The sequence below is a fragment of the Salvelinus fontinalis genome, chromosome 1 (genome assembly GCF_029448725.1).
Source record: "Salvelinus fontinalis isolate EN_2023a chromosome 1, ASM2944872v1, whole genome shotgun sequence".
NCBI classification, from domain to species: domain Eukaryota; kingdom Metazoa; phylum Chordata; class Actinopteri; order Salmoniformes; family Salmonidae; genus Salvelinus; species Salvelinus fontinalis.
In genome coordinates this window covers 19,650,571-19,673,349 of record NC_074665.1, presented here as the reverse complement: position 1 = coordinate 19,673,349, position 22,779 = coordinate 19,650,571, and the positions used below count along the sequence as shown (strand labels likewise).

The window sequence follows — 22,779 nt, the reverse complement described above, 5'->3', positions numbered from 1 at the left end:
ACCTTTGATTATGTTCATCAGAATGCACTGCCAGGAATCCTAGTTCCACAATAAATCTTTGTTTTGTTCTATAATGTCCATTACTTATGTCCAATTAGCTACTTTTGCTAGCATGTGTAGTACACGTGTCCAAACGCTCGCGCAGATGCAGGCAAACATCGGACGAAAACTTCAAAAAGTTATATTACAAGTCGAATAAACTGGTCAACCTTAGTAGAGAATCAATCTTCAGGATGTTGTTATCATATATATCCAATAACGTTCCAACCGGAGCATTCCTTCATGTCTGTAGAAGTTATGGAACGCAAGGCGATATCATGAGGAAAGCACGTGACCAAGAACTGGAAATCTGCCAGACCAATGACTGAAACACCTCCCATCCTGCCCCACATCACAATAGAGGCTTCATTCAGGGTTCTACAGACTGTTGACATCTAGTGGGAGGCGTAGGAAGTGCAAACAGATCCATATATTACAGGGAATTGAATAGGCGATGACTTTAACATCAACCAGTCTCAGAATTCTCGCTTCCTGTTTGGATTTTTTCTCAGGTTTTTGCCTGCCATATGAGTTATGTTATACTCACAGACATCATTCAAACAGTTTTAGAAGCTTCAGAGTGTTTTCTATCCAATAGTAATAATACTATGCATATATTAGCATCTGTGACAGAGTAGAAGGCAGTTCACTATGGGAACGCAAAAATGCTGCCCCCTATATCAAAGAAGTTAAAGCTGACCAAAATGGAAACCATGTGCCTTTAATCAGGTATGATATAGCAGCTATCAATCAAATCAAATCAATCTTTATTTATACAGCACATTTCAGACATGGAATACAACCCAATGTTCTTTACAGAGAAAAAAAACGAATAAAAACAATAAAAATAAAAGCTGAAATATTTACTACACAGCAAACATAAGATAAAAAACAAACTGAACAACTGAAAAGCACCCTAGGGAAAAGTAATACTAAAAAAAAGATGTGTTTTAAGTTATCTTTTAAATATGTCCACAGTTTTGGCCCCCCTCCGGTTCTCTGGCAGGCTGTTCCTGAGGCTGGGGCATAATAACTAATGTCTGCCTCTCCGTGCATCTTGGTCCTAGGCTTTAGGATAATTAAAAGGCCAGTACCAGAGGACCTGAGGGACCTACTGGTTACATAACTTAAAAACATCTGACATGTCTTGGGGAATTAATTCTAAAACTCACAGGCAGCCAGAGCAGACACCTTAAAACTGGTGTAATGTGTGAAATACATAACCGTTTTGTTACAAATTGGCAATAATACACTGCTCAAAAAAATAAAGGGAACACTTAAACAACACAATGTAACTCCAAGTCAATCACACTTCTGTGAAATCAAACTGTCCACTTAGGAAGCAACACTGATTGACAATAAATTTCACATGCTGTTGTGCAAATGGAATAGGCAAAAGGTGGAAATTATAGGCAATTAGCAAGGCACCCCCAAAAAAGGAGTGATTCTGCAGGTGGTGACCACAGACCACTTCTCAGTTCCTATGCTTCCTGGCTGATGTTTTGGTCACTTTTGAATGCTGGCGGTGCTCTCACTCTAGTGGTAGCATGAGACGGAGTCTACAACCCACACAAGTGGCTCAGGTAGTGCAGTTCATACCGGAGACACCTGAAACCCCACCTCTTTAAGGAATACCTAGGATAGGATAAAGCAATCCTTCTGACCCCCCCCCCCCCCTTAAAAGATTTAGATGCACTATTGTAAAGTGGCTGTTCCACTGGATGTCATAAGGTGAATGCACCAATTTGTAAGTCGCTCTGGATAAGAGCGTCTGCTAAATGACTTAAATGTAAATGTAATACAGGATGGCACATCAATGCGAGCTGTGGCAAAAAGGTTTGCTGTGTCTGTCAGCGTAGTGTCCAGAGCATGGAGGCGCTACCAGGAGACAGGTCAGTACATCTGGAGATGTGGAGGAGGCCGTAGGAGGGCAACAATCCAGCAGCAGGACCGCTACCTCCGCCTTTGTGCAAGGAGGTGCACTGCCAGAGCCCTGCAAAATGACCTCCAGCAGGCCACAAATGTGCATCTGTGGTCACCACCTGCAGAATCACTCCTTTTTTGGGGGTGCCTTGCTAATTGCCTATAATTTCCACCTTTTGTCTATTCCATTTGCACAACAGCATGTGAAATTTATTGTCAATCAGTGTTGCTTCCTAAGTGGACAGTTTGATTTCACAGAAGTGTGATTGACTTGGAGTTACATTGTGTTGTTTAAGTGTTCCCTTTATTTTTTTGAGCAGTGTATTTTTTTTAAACCAGTAAGCAACAGGTGAAGGTTGCGGCAGAGATGCACTCTAAAACCATTTCACTTTGAGCATTTTTCAGACATACAGTACAGGCAGTTTGCTAAACTGTCTAACTAATGATTGTATGCACTGCTCACTGGGAACTAGTCATTACATAGACTGCTGAGTGCTGTGGTGACTGTCCCAGAGATAGCCATGCGTCATTGCTGACATATCTTCGAACCGAAGTACAATTCATTCGCCATGCCACCTCCTTTTCATTACTCTGGCACGTTTTGGTAAATAAGTAACAAATAATTAACAGTTACTGGTAATGAATAGCTTAATTACAGTGCCTTCGGAAAGTATTCAGACCCCTTGGCCTTTTCCACATTTTGTTACGTTGCAGCCTTGTTTTAAAATGTATTAAATTGTTGTTTTTTCTCATCAATCTACACACAATACCCAATAATGAACAGGAAAAACAGGGTTTTTGAATTTTTTTCTAATTTATAGGTGTGGGTGTAGATTGCTCTACTGGATAATGTAAGTATCAGGATAAGGTAAGACCCAGACCGTGTCGAAGTAACAATGTTTATTACAGCAACAGAGGCAAAGGTACAAGACGGCAAGCAGGCTCAGGGTCAGGTCAGGCATAGGTCAGAAATACAGATAGGGGCAAAGGTACATGATGTCAGGCAGGATCAGGGTCAGGGGGAGGGAGAGTGGTCAGGCGGGCGGGTTAAGGGTCAGGACAGGCAAGGGTCAAAAACCAGGAGGGCGAGAAAAGAGAGGCTGGGAAAAGACAGGAGCTGACAGGACAAACGCTGGTAAGCTTGATAAACAAGACGAACTGGCAACAGACAAACAGAAAATACAGGTATAAGTACACTGGGGATAATGGGGAAGATGGGTGACACCTGGAGGTGGGGTGGAGACGAGCACAAAGACAGGTGAAATAGATCAGGGCGTGACAGTAAGATAATTCAAGTTCTAGACACTCCTTGATAGTTCTGTAAGTTTAGTGTTGCTAATTTCTTCATTAGATAACGCCGTTTTTCTCACGCTTTCTGAGAACAGAGGTGTGTGTGTAAATTGTTTGTTGCTTTTTTGTGATACGCTGATCTGATCCAGCACAAAAGTGATTCATTTCTTTAAGAGTAGGTTTTGATTAAAAGTCAGACTTCCCCACCTTTAATGTTAATGTTAAAATAATGTCCCTTTACTTCTCCTCTTAAATGATTTCCTGTGCTTCCTCTGGTGTTAACTAACTAATAAGCAAACAACTCATCAGCATCATTATTTCTTGTCTAGAGATGCCCATAAAAAACTGTGCCCTCATTTCCCCTGGACTGTTTATACGTTATGACACAGTGAGTGTCTAAACAGAGCACTGCTGTGTAACAGCTGGCCCACCTGCCAGTTTGGAGCTGTCTCACTGTGAGCATACATCTGACATCCATATAAGCCTATCCTCAGTTTACACTGTTACAAAATAGATTTGTTGTCACCCATGATGAAATCGGGGAGAGACCGTGGATCGGTCTCCATCTGTCTGTTCGTTTGTATTATAGTCATATCTCAGACAGCACTGGCTTAATTTTGATGAAACTTGGGTGAATGCTGTGTCTTGCCATACAGATCCGGCATTTACAAAATTACACTGATTGGCCCAAGGAATGAGCTATAGTAATTGAGTGATATTTGTGAGTCACACCAGAGAGGAAGAGTCGAAGCGAGAGGGATAACTGGGCCCAAAATCTGTCTTCTCCAGGAGGTAGCGATTTTTCCGCTCACCAAGCGAGGAGTTTTTGTGTTAAGGTCAATGAGAAAGTATAAAATTTGGTTAAAGGAAATGTTCAAAAATGTTCTACTTCATAGTCATCATTTCCAGCACCACTCCAACATCATATCTAATATGCGTTTCAGAATGATTAGGTTATTACAAGTGTACTGACATAAATAGGACACGCGACATCCCGGCAACTTTCAGAAAAAACACTTTATATCAGAATTGTGCCTGTTGTTCACAAGCGTATTTGCCCACTCATTGATCTTGCCTCCTCCGACTGCCTTGTAGTCTGAGTACCAGTCTCTTTACCTAACATTCCACTCTTTGCTACTCTTTGTCATTGCCAAAGAGTCTTTGGCACGTGATATGGAGTACAGGGAGTGGATTAGCTAAAGAGACTGGTACCCAGTCTGGTAACTGCCTTCCATTTTTTAAGACATTTATTTTCATTGTTAGAGCGGCCACTTGAAGATCTGGTCAATATAATGTATAATCTGTGGTCACGCGACAACAGAAATGTGTAAAATACATATCTGAATAGCCCAATGGGGGCGCTCCATCATTCGTGAAGTATGCCATGTTTGCTGTTGCCTTAAGTTAAGTTAACTCGTTTCTTTGAAATATGTCAATTCAGGAAATCAAGTTAAGTTGACAAAATCTACTATTACATTGGTAACATTTTGAGTAGAGTAATTCATCTTTCTAAATTGAACACCCATGTACAAATTACACGCATGGACAAATTACACCCATGTAAAAAGCACCCAAAGTACACTTAACAGTGTACTTTACTGTACATACAATATCTGTCTTGTTATGCATTTGACTTAATGTATGTCTCTGTGTTCTTCCGTCTATGTCTCTACAGGACATTCCAGGACCTGTCCAGGCAGATGGACGTGTCCTACGGCACCGTGAGAGACTCGGCCGTCTACGACTACTTCAAGAACAAGGGCACCAACCCTCTGGAGCAGGACAGCACATACGCAGAGCTGTGGAGGACCATCAGTAAGAACAACGGCCATGATTACTCTGTGTCCAGTCCCTCAGAGGGCATCCGCAAGGTAGGTTGACAAAGACAAGGCAGGTATATGCCAATACAGAGAGGATTCCTGAGTACAGGCTGGCAGGTTTTGCTTAGCTACTGTGGATTTCGACAAAAAGAGAAAACAGTCGTTTCATTGTCATTTCTCAGTATGGAGTCATACTGTTCTCGCTCAATACTGCGCCTGTAGATCCACAATATTTCAAACCAATTAGACAGGCAAATTCAACATTGTCTTTAACTATCTGTCAGTTTGAATAAACTGGAAGTGCTGTTTTGTAACATTTGTACCAATTACACTGGTTAATCTCATAAACTGCCTGTAGTAAATAGCTAAGGACGAACAGCACTAGCACTTTGCCTACCCATAAGCTGGGAAGTACTATGACATATGTCTTCGAATTCGGTCTGTGTACACATTTTAATTAGCATTCTTGCATTGTCTTTTCTTTTCTCCAATGCAGTCAATTTGAATTAGCTACCAGCAGCTATTCTGACAATCTAGAGGAGGGAAACAGAGGTGCTGTTTTTTCTGTCACATTTAGTCTTTATACTGCAAAACAAAGGCTTTTTTTTCTCAAACTCAGCCAACTGAGCCTTTTAGCAGCACGGCAGATGTATTTGTGTTTGTCAACAGACAATGTCTGCCTTTGTAGCAGTATGTTTCTGGGTCAGTCCATTGAGGACTCACAAAAGAAGAGAGTGCAGTAAGAGGTAGCAATTATGTGGAGACAACATCAAAACACACATCACCTTCTGTTTCTGAGTTAAAAGGTTTTTGTATCAAAAACGCAAGTTAACAAATAGCCCAGTCTACAATGAGAATCAACCTAGAAAAGAAACCTATACAGTAAATGGATTGAAGTGCGTCTGTTTTACCAAGGTACTGCATATTCATGAGAGTCCTACACTTTCATGGAATTGGGATACTAAATTCATAGTCGTTCCCACATAAAATACATTCGGAAAGTGTTAAGACCCCTTAACTTTTTCCAAATTGTTTTACATTACAGGCTTATTCTAAAATGCATTAAATAAATGTTTTTCCTCATCAATCTACACACAATAGCCCCAAATGACAAAGTGAAAACAGGTTTTTAGAATTTTTTGCAAATGTATTAAAACAGAAATACTTTATTTACATAAGGTTTCAGACCTTTTGCCATGAGACTCTAAATAAAACTCAGATGCATCCTGTTTCCATTGATAATCCTTCAGATGTTTCTACAACTTGACTGGAGTCCACCTGTCGTAAATTCAATTGACTGGACATGATTTGGAAAGGCACACATCTGTCTATATAACGTCCCACAATTGACAGTGCATGTCAGAGAAAAAACCAAGCCATGAGCGCAAAGGAATTGTCCGTAGAGCTCCGAGACAGGATTGTGTTGAGGCACAGATCTGAGCAAGGGTAACAAAACATTTCTACAGCATTGAAGGTTCCCAAGAACACAGTGGCCTCCATCATTCTTAAAAGAAGAAGTTTGGAAACACCAATACTCTTCCTAGAGCTGGTCAATTGACCAAACTGTTCAATCAGGGGTGAATGGCCTTGGTCAGGGAGGTGACCAAGAACCTGATGGTCACTCTGACAGAGCCCCAGTTCCTCTGTGGAGATGGGAGAACCTTCCAGAAGGACAGCCATCTCTATAGCACTCCAGCAATAAGGCCTTTATGGTAGAATGGCCTGGCGGAAGCTACTCCTCAGTAAAAGGCACATGACAGCACGCTTGGAGTTTGCCAAAAGGCACCTGAAGACTCTCAAACCATAAGAAACAAGATGCTCTGGTCTGATGAAATCAAGATTGAACTATTTGGCCTGAATGCCAAGCGTCACGTCTGGAAGAAACCTGGAACCATCCCTACGGTTAAGCCTGGTGGTGGCAGAATCATGCTGTGGGGATGTTTTTCATTGGCAGGGACTGGGAGACTAGTGAGGATCAAGGAAAGATGAACAGAGAAAAGTACAGAGAGATCCTTGATGAAAACCTGCTCCAGAGTGCTCAGGACCTCAGACTGGGGTGAAGGTTAACCTTCCAACAGGACAACGACCCTAAGCACACAGCCAAGACAATGCAGGAGTGGCGGCTTCTCTGAATGTTCTTGACTGGCCCAGCCAGAGCCTGGACTTGAACCCAATCGAACATCTCTGGAGAAACCTATAAATAGAGGTGCAGCGAAGTTCCCGATCCAATGGGAGAAACTCCCCAAATACAGGTGTGCCAAGCCTGTGGCATCATACCCAAGAAGACTCATGGCTGGAATCGCTGCCAAAGGTGCTTCAACAAAGTATTGAGTAAAGGGTCTGAATCAAATATTTCTGAGTTTTATATTTAATACATTTGCAAACAATTCTAAAAACCTGTTTTTCTTTGTCATTATGGGATATTGTGTGTAGATGGATGAGGGGGAAAAAACAATTTAATTCATTTTAGAATAAAGCTGTAACATAACAAAATGTGGAAAAAGTCAAGGGATCTGATTACCTTTCCGAATGCACCGTGTCGGCCTTCTCCAGACTTCACATTGACATTTATCATCCTTTAGGTTCTATCATGGAAAACAATGTTATTGTCTAGGCAGCATGTATAGCATCTGGATCATTAGCAGGGTCATTGATTGTCATTCCTCTTCAGACGAAGAAGGGCCCGTATGCCTTCCTGTGGGACATGGCTGTGGTGGAGTACGCCGCGCTGACGGACGATGACTGCACCATCACCGTCACAGGAAACAGCATGAGCAGCAAAGGCTACGGCATCGCCATGCAGCATGGGAGTCCCTACAGAGACCTCTTCTCCCAGAAGTGAGCAACGCCACCAACCTCATTATACACCATCTATATTGTAACGTCCCTGGCGTTGATAAGCATGATTATTGCTCCCCCCAAAGGGAACTTGCTTTCCTGGAGCAGAGGTAACATGTCCGGCTTTGGAAAATCGATTCTGGCCTCGAAACCTCGTACTACTCCCTCGTTTCATTACAATGGTTATGCATTACTGATATACCATCACTTTATCATCAGTTCTATTCAGTATCTTCTCCTTCTCACCTCTCCCTCTCCTTTCATCACCTCATCTCTTCCTTCCATCCCCTTGGGGAAATATCCTAAGTCTTAAGTGCATATGGTTTAACGCACACCTACTTTGATTCCTAATTACTTTCTCTGCTTCATAAAAGTCATAAACATAATCACTGATGGTTGACAGCGCCTGAGGTAATTGAAGGCCGTAATTGGCTGAGAGGTCATTCGGTGGTTATACTCATCCATTTTAGGGGGAGTTTGATGAGGAAATGAAAGGCCCACTAAGACAATGTTTTTATAAATTCACTTTGTAGTAAAAACACGAGTCAAAATGCTCTTAATAAAGGTTAGGACCCAGCTAGCACATAATGTTCTGAGAAACATATGTTCCTTAGAGCTTGGTTGTCCTATGGCTATTTTGCATACAACCTTACTGCAACTTTATTGGAATGGTGCAGGATAGTTGCTTGGCTTTGGGGCATTCTTAGCACATTTAAGAAAATTGACAAAAAAACATGAAAAAACATGACATGCATGCTAGCCCCATCCTGGATGGACTCATTTCATGGATAGAGAACATAAGATCATAGTTTCAAATCGATCTGATGTTATGTCACAATAAAAAAATATAAATTTTTGAATGATTAATACCACATTTCCATGTGTCCTATTTGTGCTTGGAGTTCAAAAAAGTTACATCAAAATAAGCTAGTAGTGGTATTAAAAGTGTTATTGAAATATTCAGTGAACGTTTTAAGGAAGTTATTCAAAAACCTCCAAATAACTTTTTCCTTCTCAGAACATTACTCAAACCTCCCAGCCAACTTTTAAAGAACCAGAGTAAAACGTTCTCAGAACCTCCCTGCAACCTAAAAATAAACATTCCCAGAACAGGCAAAATGTTCACTTCTGTTGTCAGAACGTTTTAAAAAAAAAATCAGTTTACCCGTCAGGACACGTATGGCTTTGTTCCCACAACCAAAGTTGAAACCAAAAACATACTTTCCAACAACTTCCATGGAACCGAATGTGTTAGCTGGGGATTTACTACAGTTCTGTCATTCACAGAGGCTTAATGCATGATTTTAATGGCCTTCTCAGATGTTTAATGCCCTTATCAGATGTATACATTGCAGCACAGTTAGAATGTGGTCACATAATGCTATTCTTTTTTATTACTTCTCACTAAACCACCCTTGAGGAGCCACGTGATGTGTTTGATTTAAAGAGTAGGGGATCACTGCAACTTATCCTTAAGGCAAGTTCAACTTTTATACTAAAAGTCCAGGTTACAGTCAAGAAAACGTTTTATGTTCCAGCTGAGTTAGAGGAATTATTCAATATGAGTTAACATGATTCTGCTAATTATTTCCATGAAAATGGTTCATGATTCAAATTCATACTTAGACAATGTCTTCAAATGTTATTAACATTTGAAAATCTTTGGTCTTTTCTTTGCAGTTTTTTCTCCTTTGTATTATCCATTGCAAATTGATCCCATTGCGAAGATAACAGAAGCCGGCAGATTTTACATGCTGATTGTCTAAATCCCTCCGTAATCACATGTAACTAATTAGGACTGTGTATTGGCCAAGGATATTGGCCAAGCATATCCCCAAAATGAATCCCAAAATCCCTGAGTCTTGACTACATTCCCACACATCTTGTATTGATTCTTCTCACGTATAACAGTTCCGTGAAAACAACCCAAAATGTTTAGTCACACTATCTTTTAGTTAAGAAATCTTACTTTGTTCAACTCCGGTGAAAATAAACAGTTTATGTCGTTTGAGTGCCATCCCAACTTCACAACCAGAAAGATCTGCCGTTCTAGTGACTAAAACGCAAGTCTTAGGATAGGGACAATGATCTTTCTACAAAGTAGAACCAGTGTCAACCAGCTAGTCATGCTTAGATCAGGTGTGATCTGGGGCTCATGGAAGCCACACCTTTGATAATCCACCAGAGGTCAATGTGGTGGAACACTTAAATCCTCTCCAATCTTTTCGAGGTGTCCTTCATCAGGGCCCTTCGAAGTGCACACTTAGTATACAGGACCATAGCAGGGGAAGACCGGGGTCAGAGCTTAAGCAATGAGGTCCTTCCATGGAAGATCTCCTATAATGCTTATCCCCACTGAACTGAACACTGTCCCCCTGTCTCTACTAATAATGGCCTGGATGAATATCCGCCTGGAAAATCCTGGGCTAACAGAAATAGTGGTGGTGGTGGGATGGTAATGTGCTTTGAGGACAGCTGGGATGCTTAGGGGATAATAACAGGCTGAACCAGGATGTCATCTCCTCTACAGAGACGGATTCGTCTTACTTGCTACCGTCCCTTGTCCCATCATCATCATCATCCATTCTCCTCCCTCCATCCCTCCCTCAGCGCCCTCGTCTATCCATAACCTTACAAATTCGCCATGTGCTCCTTTTCATCTCAGAAATGACTGTTTGCCCACAGGGGCGGTACTCTGATAATGGTCTTTCCCGCCTCGCCACGGCTCCTTTTCTTTTAATTAAGCAGTTCTTCATTCTTGTTTTATTTTGGATTTAATTTGTGTCAGTGAAGGACTACAAAAGCTGACATTTAATGAAGTTTACTGCGGGGGGGGTTTAATTCACTGCACAAGCATAATTCAACAAATCACTAAAACACTGTGCTGTGGGAATGGTCACAAATGAATGCTTTAATCTGCAGAAGATACAGCAGGTCTATTTTCACTTTTTACTTTAGTGACATGATAGCATACAAATGGTAATTACAATGCAACTAGGGTCCTAGAGTCCTTATTCCTAAAATCCTTTGTTTTGCAGCCTTCAAACTTAATACAACAGCCTGTTTCCAGGAAAGCTTCCTCTGCTGTTGTACTGAGTTTGAAGGCTGTTACAGAAAGGATTTTAGAAATAAGGACTCTAGGACCCTCTTACACCCAGATATTTCCCCTCAATGCAGGATCCTGGAGCTGCAGGAGAAAGGAGACCTGGACATCCTGAAGCAGAAGTGGTGGCCTCGTATGGGCCGCTGCGACCTCAACAGCCATTCCAATGCCACGCCCGACGGGCGGTCCCTGAAACTACACAGCTTCGCCGGGGTTTTCTGCGTCCTGGCTGCAGGACTGCTGCTGGCCTGCCTGGTTGCTGGCCTGGAGATGTGGTGGAACAGCAACCGCTGCGGGCAAGAGCAGCCCAAAGAGGTGACCGAGCACAGAACCCGGAGGACAGGGCAAGAGGGGGAGGACACTGCCACACTCTACTTTAAGGATCTACTGTAGCTGCAGTCCACCATTTAGTGGAGCTACTGAACACACAGTTGTAGATTGTGCTCAGATTGAAATACAATTTGGTCCCCCCTATCTTCCCATCACCTTCCCATTCTCTGAAACCAAATCCATCTGTTTTTGTATGGCATTACGTACCTCACACAGCTCACAGATGAAGACAAATCCCCTTTATCATTTTCTTACTAATATTTCCATCTGGATTTATTGGTATTTTTCAAAACTCTTTGAATTTGAACATATAAATTGATGTGTGTTAATCACATCAATAAACCCTTTAGCTGCCTTCAGGATAATACATTTCTGAGAAGACGTCAGTATCGATTTTGTTTTAAGTTCCCCGTAAAATTAGTATTCCTGAAATAATCAAAACCCATTGATTACCAAGACAGCTTCCTTACCCTGAACTGTAAACACATTCACACTGCCTACCACAGAGAACACTTTTCATTGATTCTCGTTACACTTTCACCAGATAAGTGCCTGCTAAGCTGATTTACACTGATTACACCTCATGCATCAATGCTAGTTCACTTTAAGCCTTTCTTATGAGTTTAATCCACTCAAGTTACTGCGATGATGTCAACATGATGTATACCAACACAGAGATCCTACTAAATTACTATTCTAATTCTATGTCTATCAAGACCTCTCACATGAGTGACTCTCCCGTGCATATAACATGAGACAAGTTAAGGCATGACATGGATCTCTAAACTAAAATTTGAGCAGAAACTGGACGCTTGCATGCGTCACCCCACAGCAATAAGAGCCACTGTATCTGTCCAACCCAGTCCATAGTTAAGCAATAGGGCACAGGGGGGTGTGGTATATAGCCAATATACCACGCAAAGGTTTGTTCTTCTGCATGATGCAACGCGGAGTGCCTGGACACAGCCCTTGGCCGTGGTATATTGGCCATATACCACAAACCCCCGAGGTGCCTTATTGCTATTATAAACTGGTTACCAACGTAATTAGAACAGTAAAAAATAATGTTTTGTCATACCCGTAGTGTACGGTCTGATATACCATGGCTTTCATCCAATCAGCATTCAGGGCGCGAACCACCCAGTTTATAATCCCTAGTAATTCACTGTGTGACATCTTATTGCTATTATATGTCAATGTGGACATCCATCCGTTCTTATTCTTGACTGTTCTATGATCTCGTGCAGGTTACTAAGGATTACAGACTGGCAAGGGTTTCTGGTCCATTGACATATAATGAGATTACCACTGCTTCATCGGAAGGGAGGAAGGACATTTGGACAGAGAGAGAAAGAGACTGGGATGAAGCAGAAGCTATTGACACAGGTCAGAATAGAGCTCCTAAGATCTGATTTGTGCTGCTGCATTAAAGGGGCACTCTGCTCTGTCCGACTGGGCTTGGGGGGCCATCTTGATCTAAAACTCCACAACACCATCTTTCCCATCATTGGCAATCCTCCTATTTTCTTATTCTGTTCCTTCTCCTTTTTTGGTTAGTTTTTTCGTAATGGTTGGATGCATGACGCAGGCTTGTCTGTCACCCTCACCTAGAAACATTGTATGGGGTATAAGAGAAAGTTAATTCAGTGACATTTTCTATGAACTACCTCATTATGACGCTTTATTGTGCCTTATACTATAGACAGTGCGTTATAACAGTTGTTATAAGCAGTGCAGGACTCGGATAACGGCCTTTGTAAATGCATACATATCTCTAAATGTGTTCGTAAAGTTTGACGCAGTTGGTGTATAGAATGTGTTACAGATACAGAAATCAGCCACAATACCACAATACAAACAACCACAATACAGGACCTACGGAGGACGTTTTGAAAACAAGCTGACTCAAGCCTAGATAAGTCATTCAAACAATGTCAGGCTCACCATGGATGGATAGAGTGGTTTTATAGTTTTGTTATAAGAGTTGTTTCTGCATTACGAAGGCTTTCACACCGTAGAGCATGGTGTTATTTCCTCTCAATTTAAATCAACACACTCTTATTAAAACACCGGTGCGGTGGTTTAATTTGAGGCAGCTATTTGTTTAGGCGTGCCGCCAATGCAGCGAGATTATAAACATATTTTAATGAGGCGCCAGTCTGCTAAAACAATAGCCTTGGCTGAGATGTTTTAATTAGCTTTGGGAGTTTTTTATGATACTGGATTGATACTGCCGTAAATTAATTTCTATAATCGACGTCTCTGTTAATAAAGTATTCAGAACAGATCATATCAAGATACATATTTGTACATTCCGGAAGGTTCCAACTGATGTGGGAAACACTGTTGTTTGTCTGGAATCTAATGTATCAAGATGGATTAAGTTGCTTAGTAACGTTTAGGATCTCATCTAGAAGACTTTGTTTTCTGCTTTTAGTTGGGAGGCTGTGGTAGAATGTGCTTCTGACAGGCAGTTGGTATTGACTAGAGGAAGGGCAGCCGATGCGCTGTAGAATCACAGTGGCGTTTAGTTACGCGGTTTGACGCAACACTGATCTCATTGAACGTTTGTGTCTTCTGATGGTTAAATTATTCAACTCTAACACATACAGTCTGGCCGTATGAGAGGAGTAAATGGTTTTTTAAAAGTATTTCTGCATCTATGTTGCCAAACAACATCCATTATAATTGCATAGTATTTCCAGTGCATTAGGTTAGTCTCTAAAATTGCATGTGGGCATGTTCCTACTCTCCAATATCACATAAAGATGATTGAAATATAGGACTTCTTCATTTCCCAGTGTGCAATATAATCAAATATGTTTTCATGTGTAGATCATGTAGTAGATGAGCATAGAATAACAAGTCATCACCCTTCATCGTAGATTCACATTTCTGATTATGTCATCATTCCAAAACATGTATTATTTTCATTGGTTGAGCGTGTCTTCCATATGTAGAAGCTTAACCCCTGCAATGTATTGTGTTGTATATGTGCTGCACATAGGGATCAACGTGGATGTTGTCTTCATATTCAGTAATTTAACTGATATAATCGTCTTGTCAGACCACTACTGGAGCCAAGCTGCGCCTGCCGACAAAGTAGCCTAATGTAGCCACCGAGTGCAAGGATTCTTCTCCTTATTGACTAATGATTCCTGCTACCCTAAAGCTTTTTGTCCTCTATCTAGATGTCCCGATGTAACATATTTTGTCAGCAAATAATATATATATATATTTTTTTTAAAGAACACTGTAGAAGCCCATGTATACATGCTTGGGCATCTTAATGGGACACCTATATATTACCTCAACTTTGCAACAATATACTGTAGCGTCAGAAATGAGTTGTACATGTATGACCATCTTATTAAGGCACTTAATATAATACTTCAACTTGACAATGTACTATATTTCCTGTAGCATCAGCAATGCGTTGTTCATTTATAACCATCTTAATGTGGCATCTAATATGTTACATTGCACTTACTGTAGCCTCAGAAATGCCTCATATCCTTAGGTTACTTTTCCCGTCCACAAATGCTTGAGTGGGTTCGCAGAAGCCTAAGGTTGCATGGCAACCTAGAAAAGTCAGAAGAGGTCAGGATGTGGTTTGGCTCCAGGTTTGGCTCCAGTATTGGTGTCGTCTGTCAAAGATTTACCCTTACTAAACATCAAACTGTCTATGTACACTGGCCAAGTTTGATTTCAAGGTGCACATTCTATACAACTGTAATTGAGTCACCTCAATTCCAATTGGGCACTTAAAACGAACATTACCCGATAAGCATGTTGAGTGAAACAATCAAAGAGGCTTGGGAAACAAACCACCTCAAAAAAGCTAAGGAAGTAAATGTATAGAGCTAGTGAAACGCCTGTGGAACAGCCCATCTCAGCCTATGTGTCTCTCCCTCCCTCTCTCTCTCTCTCTCACACTCCAGGACAAGGAGGTGAATCTGGAACAGGTGCATCGGCGTATGAACAGTCTTATGGACGAGGACATGGCGCACAAGCAGATCCCCGGCCCGTCTATCGAGATCTCTGCGCTGGACATCGGCAGCATGCAGCCCAGCCAGCAGCTGGAGTCTGTGCGGGACTACCCGGGCACGGGCCTGTCTGTGAGCGCCTATCTCCCAGGGGAGGGTCATGGGGGGGGCCTGGGTCGGACACTAGCTCAGGGCCCTGGCAGCACCCTCCCCCACCACCCCCTCAGCAGCTCCACCATCCCCTCCATTCAGTGCAAACACAGAGCTCCCAACGGGGGGCTGTTCCGACAGAGTCCCGCCAAGACGCCCATGCCAATGTCATATCAGGGAGTTCCCGGAGGACCCATCCCAGAAGCCATTGAGTCCACCCACAGTACATCCATCTAATGGTGCCATCTCAATGTCACATGTCCTTCCCCTCACCTGATATTCTAGGGGATTGTTGAAAAATATATGAAGAAAAAAAATATGAAAAGTCTACAAACGAGAAAAATAAGAGATTTTTATTACCTGTTGAACAACCAACGTCGTCGAAAGAACAGAAAATTTTACTTGTATATATTTGTAAATACTGAGAGAACGAAGTGAAGTAAAAGTGTATTTTGAATATTCTCAATTTTTGAAGTTGAGTTACAAATAAAAAAAAAATGAGATAAAAAACATGATATTAAAAAAAACGACTGTTTGAATGGCTTTGTAAATTTTGTTCTATATGAATAATGACGCAAATTCATTGTGATTGTTTTCTAAGTGCCGAAATAAAAGATGTCTCTCCACAGTTCATTCTTAGATGGCCATGCACCATAGAGACATAATGTAGAACACCAACTGTGATGTACCACTGTAACAACAACCATATCTATAGAGCAGTATCAGAGGAGAATATTCCCAATAGATGGATTCATTTTGTTTGTAAGACATATACATTTTTCAATGTGTTTTTGTTTTCCTACTTTAAAGTCTTAGAGAATCATTGATAAAGACTGAAACTGAAGTAATTGTCTCTTATGAGTTCTACATATTTTTGAAATGGAAGGTATTTCATAGAGCTCAATTTCAGCCCTATGTTGTCAAAGACATAGGGAGATTTAGTGTCAGTCAGCTCCCAACACCAAACAAAGCTGGTACTAAGGGTGCCGTGTACAGCGTAACATCAGTCAGACGTCTCACATTGCTAAGGCCAGACCTTAGAGTTAGGCTTACGTTAGGAGAATGTTCAAAGGAATTGTCTTGACTGAATCATGTCCCTGACGATGTATACCATATGTTTCTTTAGTTGTGTGGGAGGGATGTTTAAAACAGAAAAATGTTATTTTTAACAACAAAAAAAAGCTCATTCGAAAAATCTGTGTTCATTTTTTACTGAAGAATTTATTGTTGAAAGTTGTATACAGTTTCTCTCCTTTCGGAGTAGTTAAGTCATTTCAACTGCAGGTGGAGAAAAGGAGATATATAATATTGTAATGTCTCATGTTTATAATTTGTAATGGAGTAATTATCACCAAGGTAGATGGAAGATAAAGGAGTGATATAAAAAATCTCAACTATTACAGTGTAATAGCAGTACAGGTGACATATCCTACTGTCTAAATACTGATGGAACTCTGTTCATAAAATTAACAGAATTTTCCCATCGATAAACCTGTGCACTTTGCAGAGCAGCAGTTCATATTACATTTCCAACTAAGGATGAACTGCGAAACTTTACCAAGACTTTCGTAAGTGCAATTAAAATGCAATTATGTCCTGCAGTATCTTTTCTGTTTATGTCCTTTAGCCTATCATACTGAAGAACTCATTGCCAGGAAGTGAGATAGTGAATGTCAGTGGGTACTGTTCATATGCACAACACATTGTGTACCAGGAATACTGATAGCTGATCTATACTCATACCAATAAAAAGGTTTGGCCTTACCTCTTGGAAAATGTGACAAATCACCCCGCAGAGCCATTGAAGGAAAGCAAAGAACGAGAAAGAAGTGATGTCATGAGAATTAACAGAAATATCATACCGCAAAAGTGTTTCGCGTCACCCGTTTTCCCGCTCTTGGTTTTCAAACAAAATTGGAGAGGTTGTAAGCCTGTATATTTTGTAAAAGTAGATACTAATGTGAACCAAAGTGATCTCATTTTACACTGTGTTCTGCATACAACCTGTGCCAATGATCCGCTAACAGTGGTAAAAGGGAAGTTCCACATTACTGTAAGGGTTGAGAGTGTTTCACTGCCTTACTGTGTACCCCCCGTTACTGTATCAATGCCCACACCACAATATTCAAGAAAAAAGTATTTAAAAAAAGCTATCATATTATCCAGTCTGTAACAGTACATCTACGGAGACTCATTTAATTTATGAATATGCTGCTTGGAGTTTCTTAATCTTTAATAAAGAAATTTGGTTTACATATGTTTGTTTCTTCGAGTCATAGGGCATGTGACGATGGATAACACACACAATACTAGACATTTGTTATATCAACTGTTGGTCCTATATTCATTTATTTTTAAACATTTTGAAAACATTATCACTTCATTTAGATGTTTTGAAAACCATTTCCAGTGCTAACCACTGATATCATAGAAGTCCTATCTGCCTTGCTTGATTTGCTTGACATAATGTTCTCAGTACTATACAAATTAAAATCATCCCTTTGAGGTGGTGCTCCAACAGATAGCTGAGAATTGACCAACTGACAAGTATCTCGTCATCACGACAGGGCCTTTACTTATACCTGGAAATCTCCACAGGCTGCATGTTCATAGACGTAACCCCAGTGACATCGGATTGTTCCAGAGATAAAACACAGTGGTGTCATAAGAGCTGGGGAGGTCGACATTGGCATGCAGTGTGTGTACTGTAGGCTTAAGAAATGACATGTCCTTACATTTTCAATGTATTGTATACAATACTGAAATAAGGCACTGTATAGAGTCTTCCTAATTATAAATAGTGTGAGAAGATACTGTGCTTCCTTCTCTTAAATGCTTTCTATTAGCTCAGCTTTTAGCTTATTCTATTATCAAATGCTCACAATAGAGGACATTTCACCCACCTCCTTACCCAATCGATAATTCATTATAGATTGCATTGTGTACCGTGGTTCTCTTTCTGTCGGTATACACCTTAATGGTACCTTCAGCAGGTGTGAGGAAGGTGTTAAATCACATGGACAAGCCTGCCATCCGCTGACACGACCCAAGTACCAATGTTGGAATACATCCTGTATACTCTGAGTGTACAAAACATTAGGAACACCTTCTTAATACTGACCTGCCCCCACTTCTGCCCTCATAACAGCCTCAAATCATCAGGGCATGGACTCTACAAGGTGTTGAAAGCTTTCCACAGGGATGCTGGTCCATGTCGACTCCAATTCTTCCCACAGTTGTGTCAAGTTGGTTGGATGTCCTTTGGGTTGGGGACCATTCTTGATTCACACGGGAAACTGTTGAGTGTGAAGAACCCAGCAGTGTTGCAGTTCTTGACACAATCAAATCAGTGTGCCTGACACCTACTACCATACCTCGTTTAAAGGCACTTACATATTTTGTCTTGCCCAGTCACCCTCTGAATTGCACATATACACAATCCATGCCTCAATTGTCTCCAGGCTTAAAAATCCTTCTTTAACTCTGTCAATTTAACCTGTCTCCTCCCCTTCATCTACACTGATTGAAGTGGATTTAACAGGTGACATCAATAATGGATCATCACTTTCACCTGGATTCACCTGGTCAGTCTATGTCATGGAAAGAGCAGGTGTTCATAATGTTTTGCACACAGTGTATATATATATCATCTCTCTCTCTCTCTTTCTCTCACTTTCTCACTCACTTTTTTGCTCTCTTGCTTTCTCACAGTCTCTCTCTCTCACATTATCTATGTCTTTCTCTATATCTCTCTCTCTCTGTGTATCTCTCCCTCTCCAATTTCCTGCTCTGTCAATTAGGGCCGATTTAAGCAGGAGGTGCAGGATGCCAGCCGTCCTCTGTGTTTAATCTCAACCATTTAACATCTCCCCGACTGGTAGCTCAGACCTCTCCAAATAAACATCAGGAAAGGAAAAAAAGAAAAAGAGCACATCACATTTTATCACTACCTGTTTCGTAGATTTCCCTCAAGAAATGTCTCATTTAGAGTTGAGTCATGTCCATGGTCTTACCTTCACAGGTGAACATGCTCTGAAAAATCTACTGCCTTTTCAGAGGCTGATTTCGCAGGGTTCACAGCTATCTGTAAACGAGGGCATGGATGACAGCGGCGTCACAACCTTTACTTAACATCTATTTATCTATGAAGTCCCGTTGAGGTCGGAAGACCTCTTTTACAAGGGAGACCTCTCCATATTATATAGGGAGATAGGGAGATATAGGGAGACCTCTCCATATATATAGGGAGATAGGGAGATCTCTCCATATATATAGGGAGATAGGGAGATATAGGGAGACCTCTCCATATTATATAGGGAGATAGGGAGATATAGGGAGACCTCTCCATATATATAGGGAGATAGGGAGATATAGGGAGACCTCTCCATATTATATAGGGAGATAGGGAGATATAGGGAGACCTCCCCATATATATAGGGAGATAGGGAGATATAGGGAGACCTCTCCATATATATAGGGAGATATAGGGAGACATCTCCATAAATATAGGGAGATAGGGAGATATAGGGAGACCTCTCCATATTATATAGGGAGATAGGGAGATATAGGGAGACCTCCCCATATATATAGGGAGATAGGGAGATATAGGGAGACCTCTCCATATATATAGGGAGATATAGGGAGACATCTCCATAAATAAATAAGTCATTCTGATTGTGGCACCAGGTTTTTCTTTATTCAGTATTTAGAGGTTGTAGACACTGACTTTCATAATTCAAAGCACTGGGGGTTGTCTTCATCTGATCTTTGGGAAAGTGGTGTACAGCCCTAATCCGTTGGGCAATACTTGACCAAAGTATATGTAATACCAGTGTTCTAAGCTACAGTGTACATATGGCTTTAGTGCTTGTTACATTTAAACATCTTCACATTTGCACACATAAGTAGTGGTATTTGACAGATTCACCTGCAGCCTCTGGCTCAGAGTTTATTGTCGACGATGTACCTCGTAAAAATAAAATAAAAATGTAAATTAATCTCTCCCTAGCAGAGTTGTGAGGAATTGTTATGGGTCATTACATGACAGCTGACTGGGGGAAACATTAGATTTGACACCCACCTGGAGAAGGGATATTAATGGGTGCGGAAATTCAGCGATACAGTGATTGAAATTTAAAGGCAATGTTCCCGCGTTAGTGGAGACGGCATTCACTGTAAACGCTGCATATGTCGGCTCAATAGGAAATAACCTTAAAACGATTTAGCGGTACAGACTGAATAGAGCTCTAACTTGACTTTGGCAGGAATAGTTGACAACCAAAATGTGATATTTCCTGCAAGACTGTATTATCTTCTGTCTCAACACTATGTTTTCTTTTAGATCCTTTTATTTACTATCACATCTTGTCATCTTCATAAGACAATGAATGCAGGGTTATTTCTTGTAGCCATACTCCTTCCCCTGTACTATAGAGGCTGGTAAACCCAGAGGACAGAGGACAGAGGCTGGGCTGTTCTGTCTGATCTGAAAGCAGTGGTTAGTGTGAGTCTGAAGATAGAGGCACAGCACAGCCTGACACAGGGGTTTGACGCCGGGAGGAGAAGAGGACAGGAAAGGGGAGGAGGAGATGAAGAAAGCGCAAGTAGCAGCAGCACATCCACACCCTCCTCCTATCACTACGTTTAAACAAAAGAATCCCCTGAGTCAGTCAGTCAGTCAGACAGACCAGCAATTTGAGTCACAGTCCACTGTCTCCACAGCAGGGCTGCTGGAGTGACCAAAAACACACAGAAAATATTGCTGCCTCACAAACCCGGCTTCACACACATCATATGGACGGTTTTAAATTGGAGTGCCCCCTCTGCGATTAGATGGAGGCAGACTGGCAGTCACCCAACTGGGAGGCTTCTGAGGAAGTCTTTCTCTTGCTGCGGCTCCTGCAACCTAACTGAACCTCGCCCCTTCTCCCTACATTCTTATAAAAACAGGTGCTATCTAGAACATAAAATAGTTTTTTGGGCTATCCCAATAGGATAACCCTTTGAAGAACTCTTCCTGGTTCCAGGTAAGAACTCTTTTGGTTCCAGGTAGAACCATTTTGGGTTCCATGAAGAACCCTTTCCACAGAGCATTCTAAATTACATTGAACCCAAAAGGGTTCTACCTGGAAATAAAAAGGGTTATTCTATGGGGACAGCTGAAGAACCTTTTTTTCTAGGAGTGTAGCAGACTGATGAACACCCTGCCTCCTCAGCACTCAGCCATCTATTCATAACGCCAAGGCACAGATGTGCACCGCTGGAGTACAATCAGAGAGAGAAACTGCTTGGCAATTTTCTGGAATTTCAAATCCCCTTCCGCAGGTGAATTTTGCACCTGGGTTTACTGAAACGCTGGAGAACAAATAATCATTTGTATGACAAACGGATATGTGTTCACGAAGGTCTGGCAGTCGGATGGTCTCCTACTATAAGAGTAGGAAGATGCCGTGTCAGCCGCCATGGGAGGATGATGGAGAAAGACAAATGAAAGTGATTAAGATTGATTAACTTTGTACCCACTACAATAGCTGTATTTTAAGCCCACCAAAATAGTTGTTAATCACACATAGTATAACACTTAGTCATACAGCATGAGAGTGAAAATCAACAAAGGGGAGTCCACAGGATGTAATGTATGTTATTCTTGTTCTCTAAGCTCCTTACATTTGCACTCGCGAAAAGCCTTTGATATTTGTTCCAGTCAGTGGAGTCACCATGTGTTTAATGGCCACACGCTGTGCCTGATGGGCTTTCAGTGACTAATCAGTCTTCTCCTCTGTCCATTAGTAGCAAGCAGAGGCAGAGTGGGGGGGGGGGGGAGGCTTCACCACTGGATAGACAGTTCTTTCATTATGACTACAGCTCACAGCACCTCGGCTCACAGCACCACCTACGACCTCTAAAAGAACAGTGTTTCAGGTCCCAATTCACAACCGCCATTATTTTCACTTCCATTCTTTCATGCTGTTTCCTTCTCTTCATAGTTAATATTATGGTTACAATGCCTTTCTGTTCAGTTAAGTATTTGACTTATTTAAATGACTAGTACGACATGGGGCAAATAGGATTATAAGGTAACACTTTATTTTAAGGGGTCTGTAATAAACTATTTATAAGACATAAGCTGCCTGCCATCCAGGACCTCTACACCAGGCGGTGTCAAAAATTGTCAAAGACCCCAGCCACCCCAGTCATAGACTGTTCTCTCTACTACCGCATGGCAAGCGGTACCGAAGTGCCAAGTCTAGGACAAAAAGGCTTCTCAACAGTTTTTACCCCCAAGCCATAAGACTCCTGA

General features: G+C 41.4%; 1 protein-coding gene across 2 annotated transcripts in view; it reads left to right on the top strand.

The window, feature by feature from the left end:
- The window catches only part of grid1b (glutamate receptor, ionotropic, delta 1b), a 426,632-nt gene extending 408,900 nt beyond the window's left edge, over positions 1 to 17,732 (top strand). The window contains exons 13-17 of one of the 2 annotated variants that reach the window (XM_055897462.1): positions 4,928 to 5,123; positions 7,744 to 7,910; positions 11,088 to 11,328; positions 12,591 to 12,729; positions 15,285 to 17,732. In XM_055897462.1, the coding sequence (XP_055753437.1) occupies positions 4,928 to 5,123; positions 7,744 to 7,910; positions 11,088 to 11,328; positions 12,591 to 12,729; positions 15,285 to 15,691 (1,150 nt within the window). In that variant the 3' untranslated portion in view covers positions 15,692 to 17,732. The remainder of the gene's footprint in view (positions 1 to 4,927; positions 5,124 to 7,743; positions 7,911 to 11,087; positions 11,329 to 12,590; positions 12,730 to 15,284) is intronic. The other variant, XM_055897543.1, reaches the window with a different exon arrangement.
- Positions 17,733 to 22,779: the final 5,047 nt, after the last annotated feature.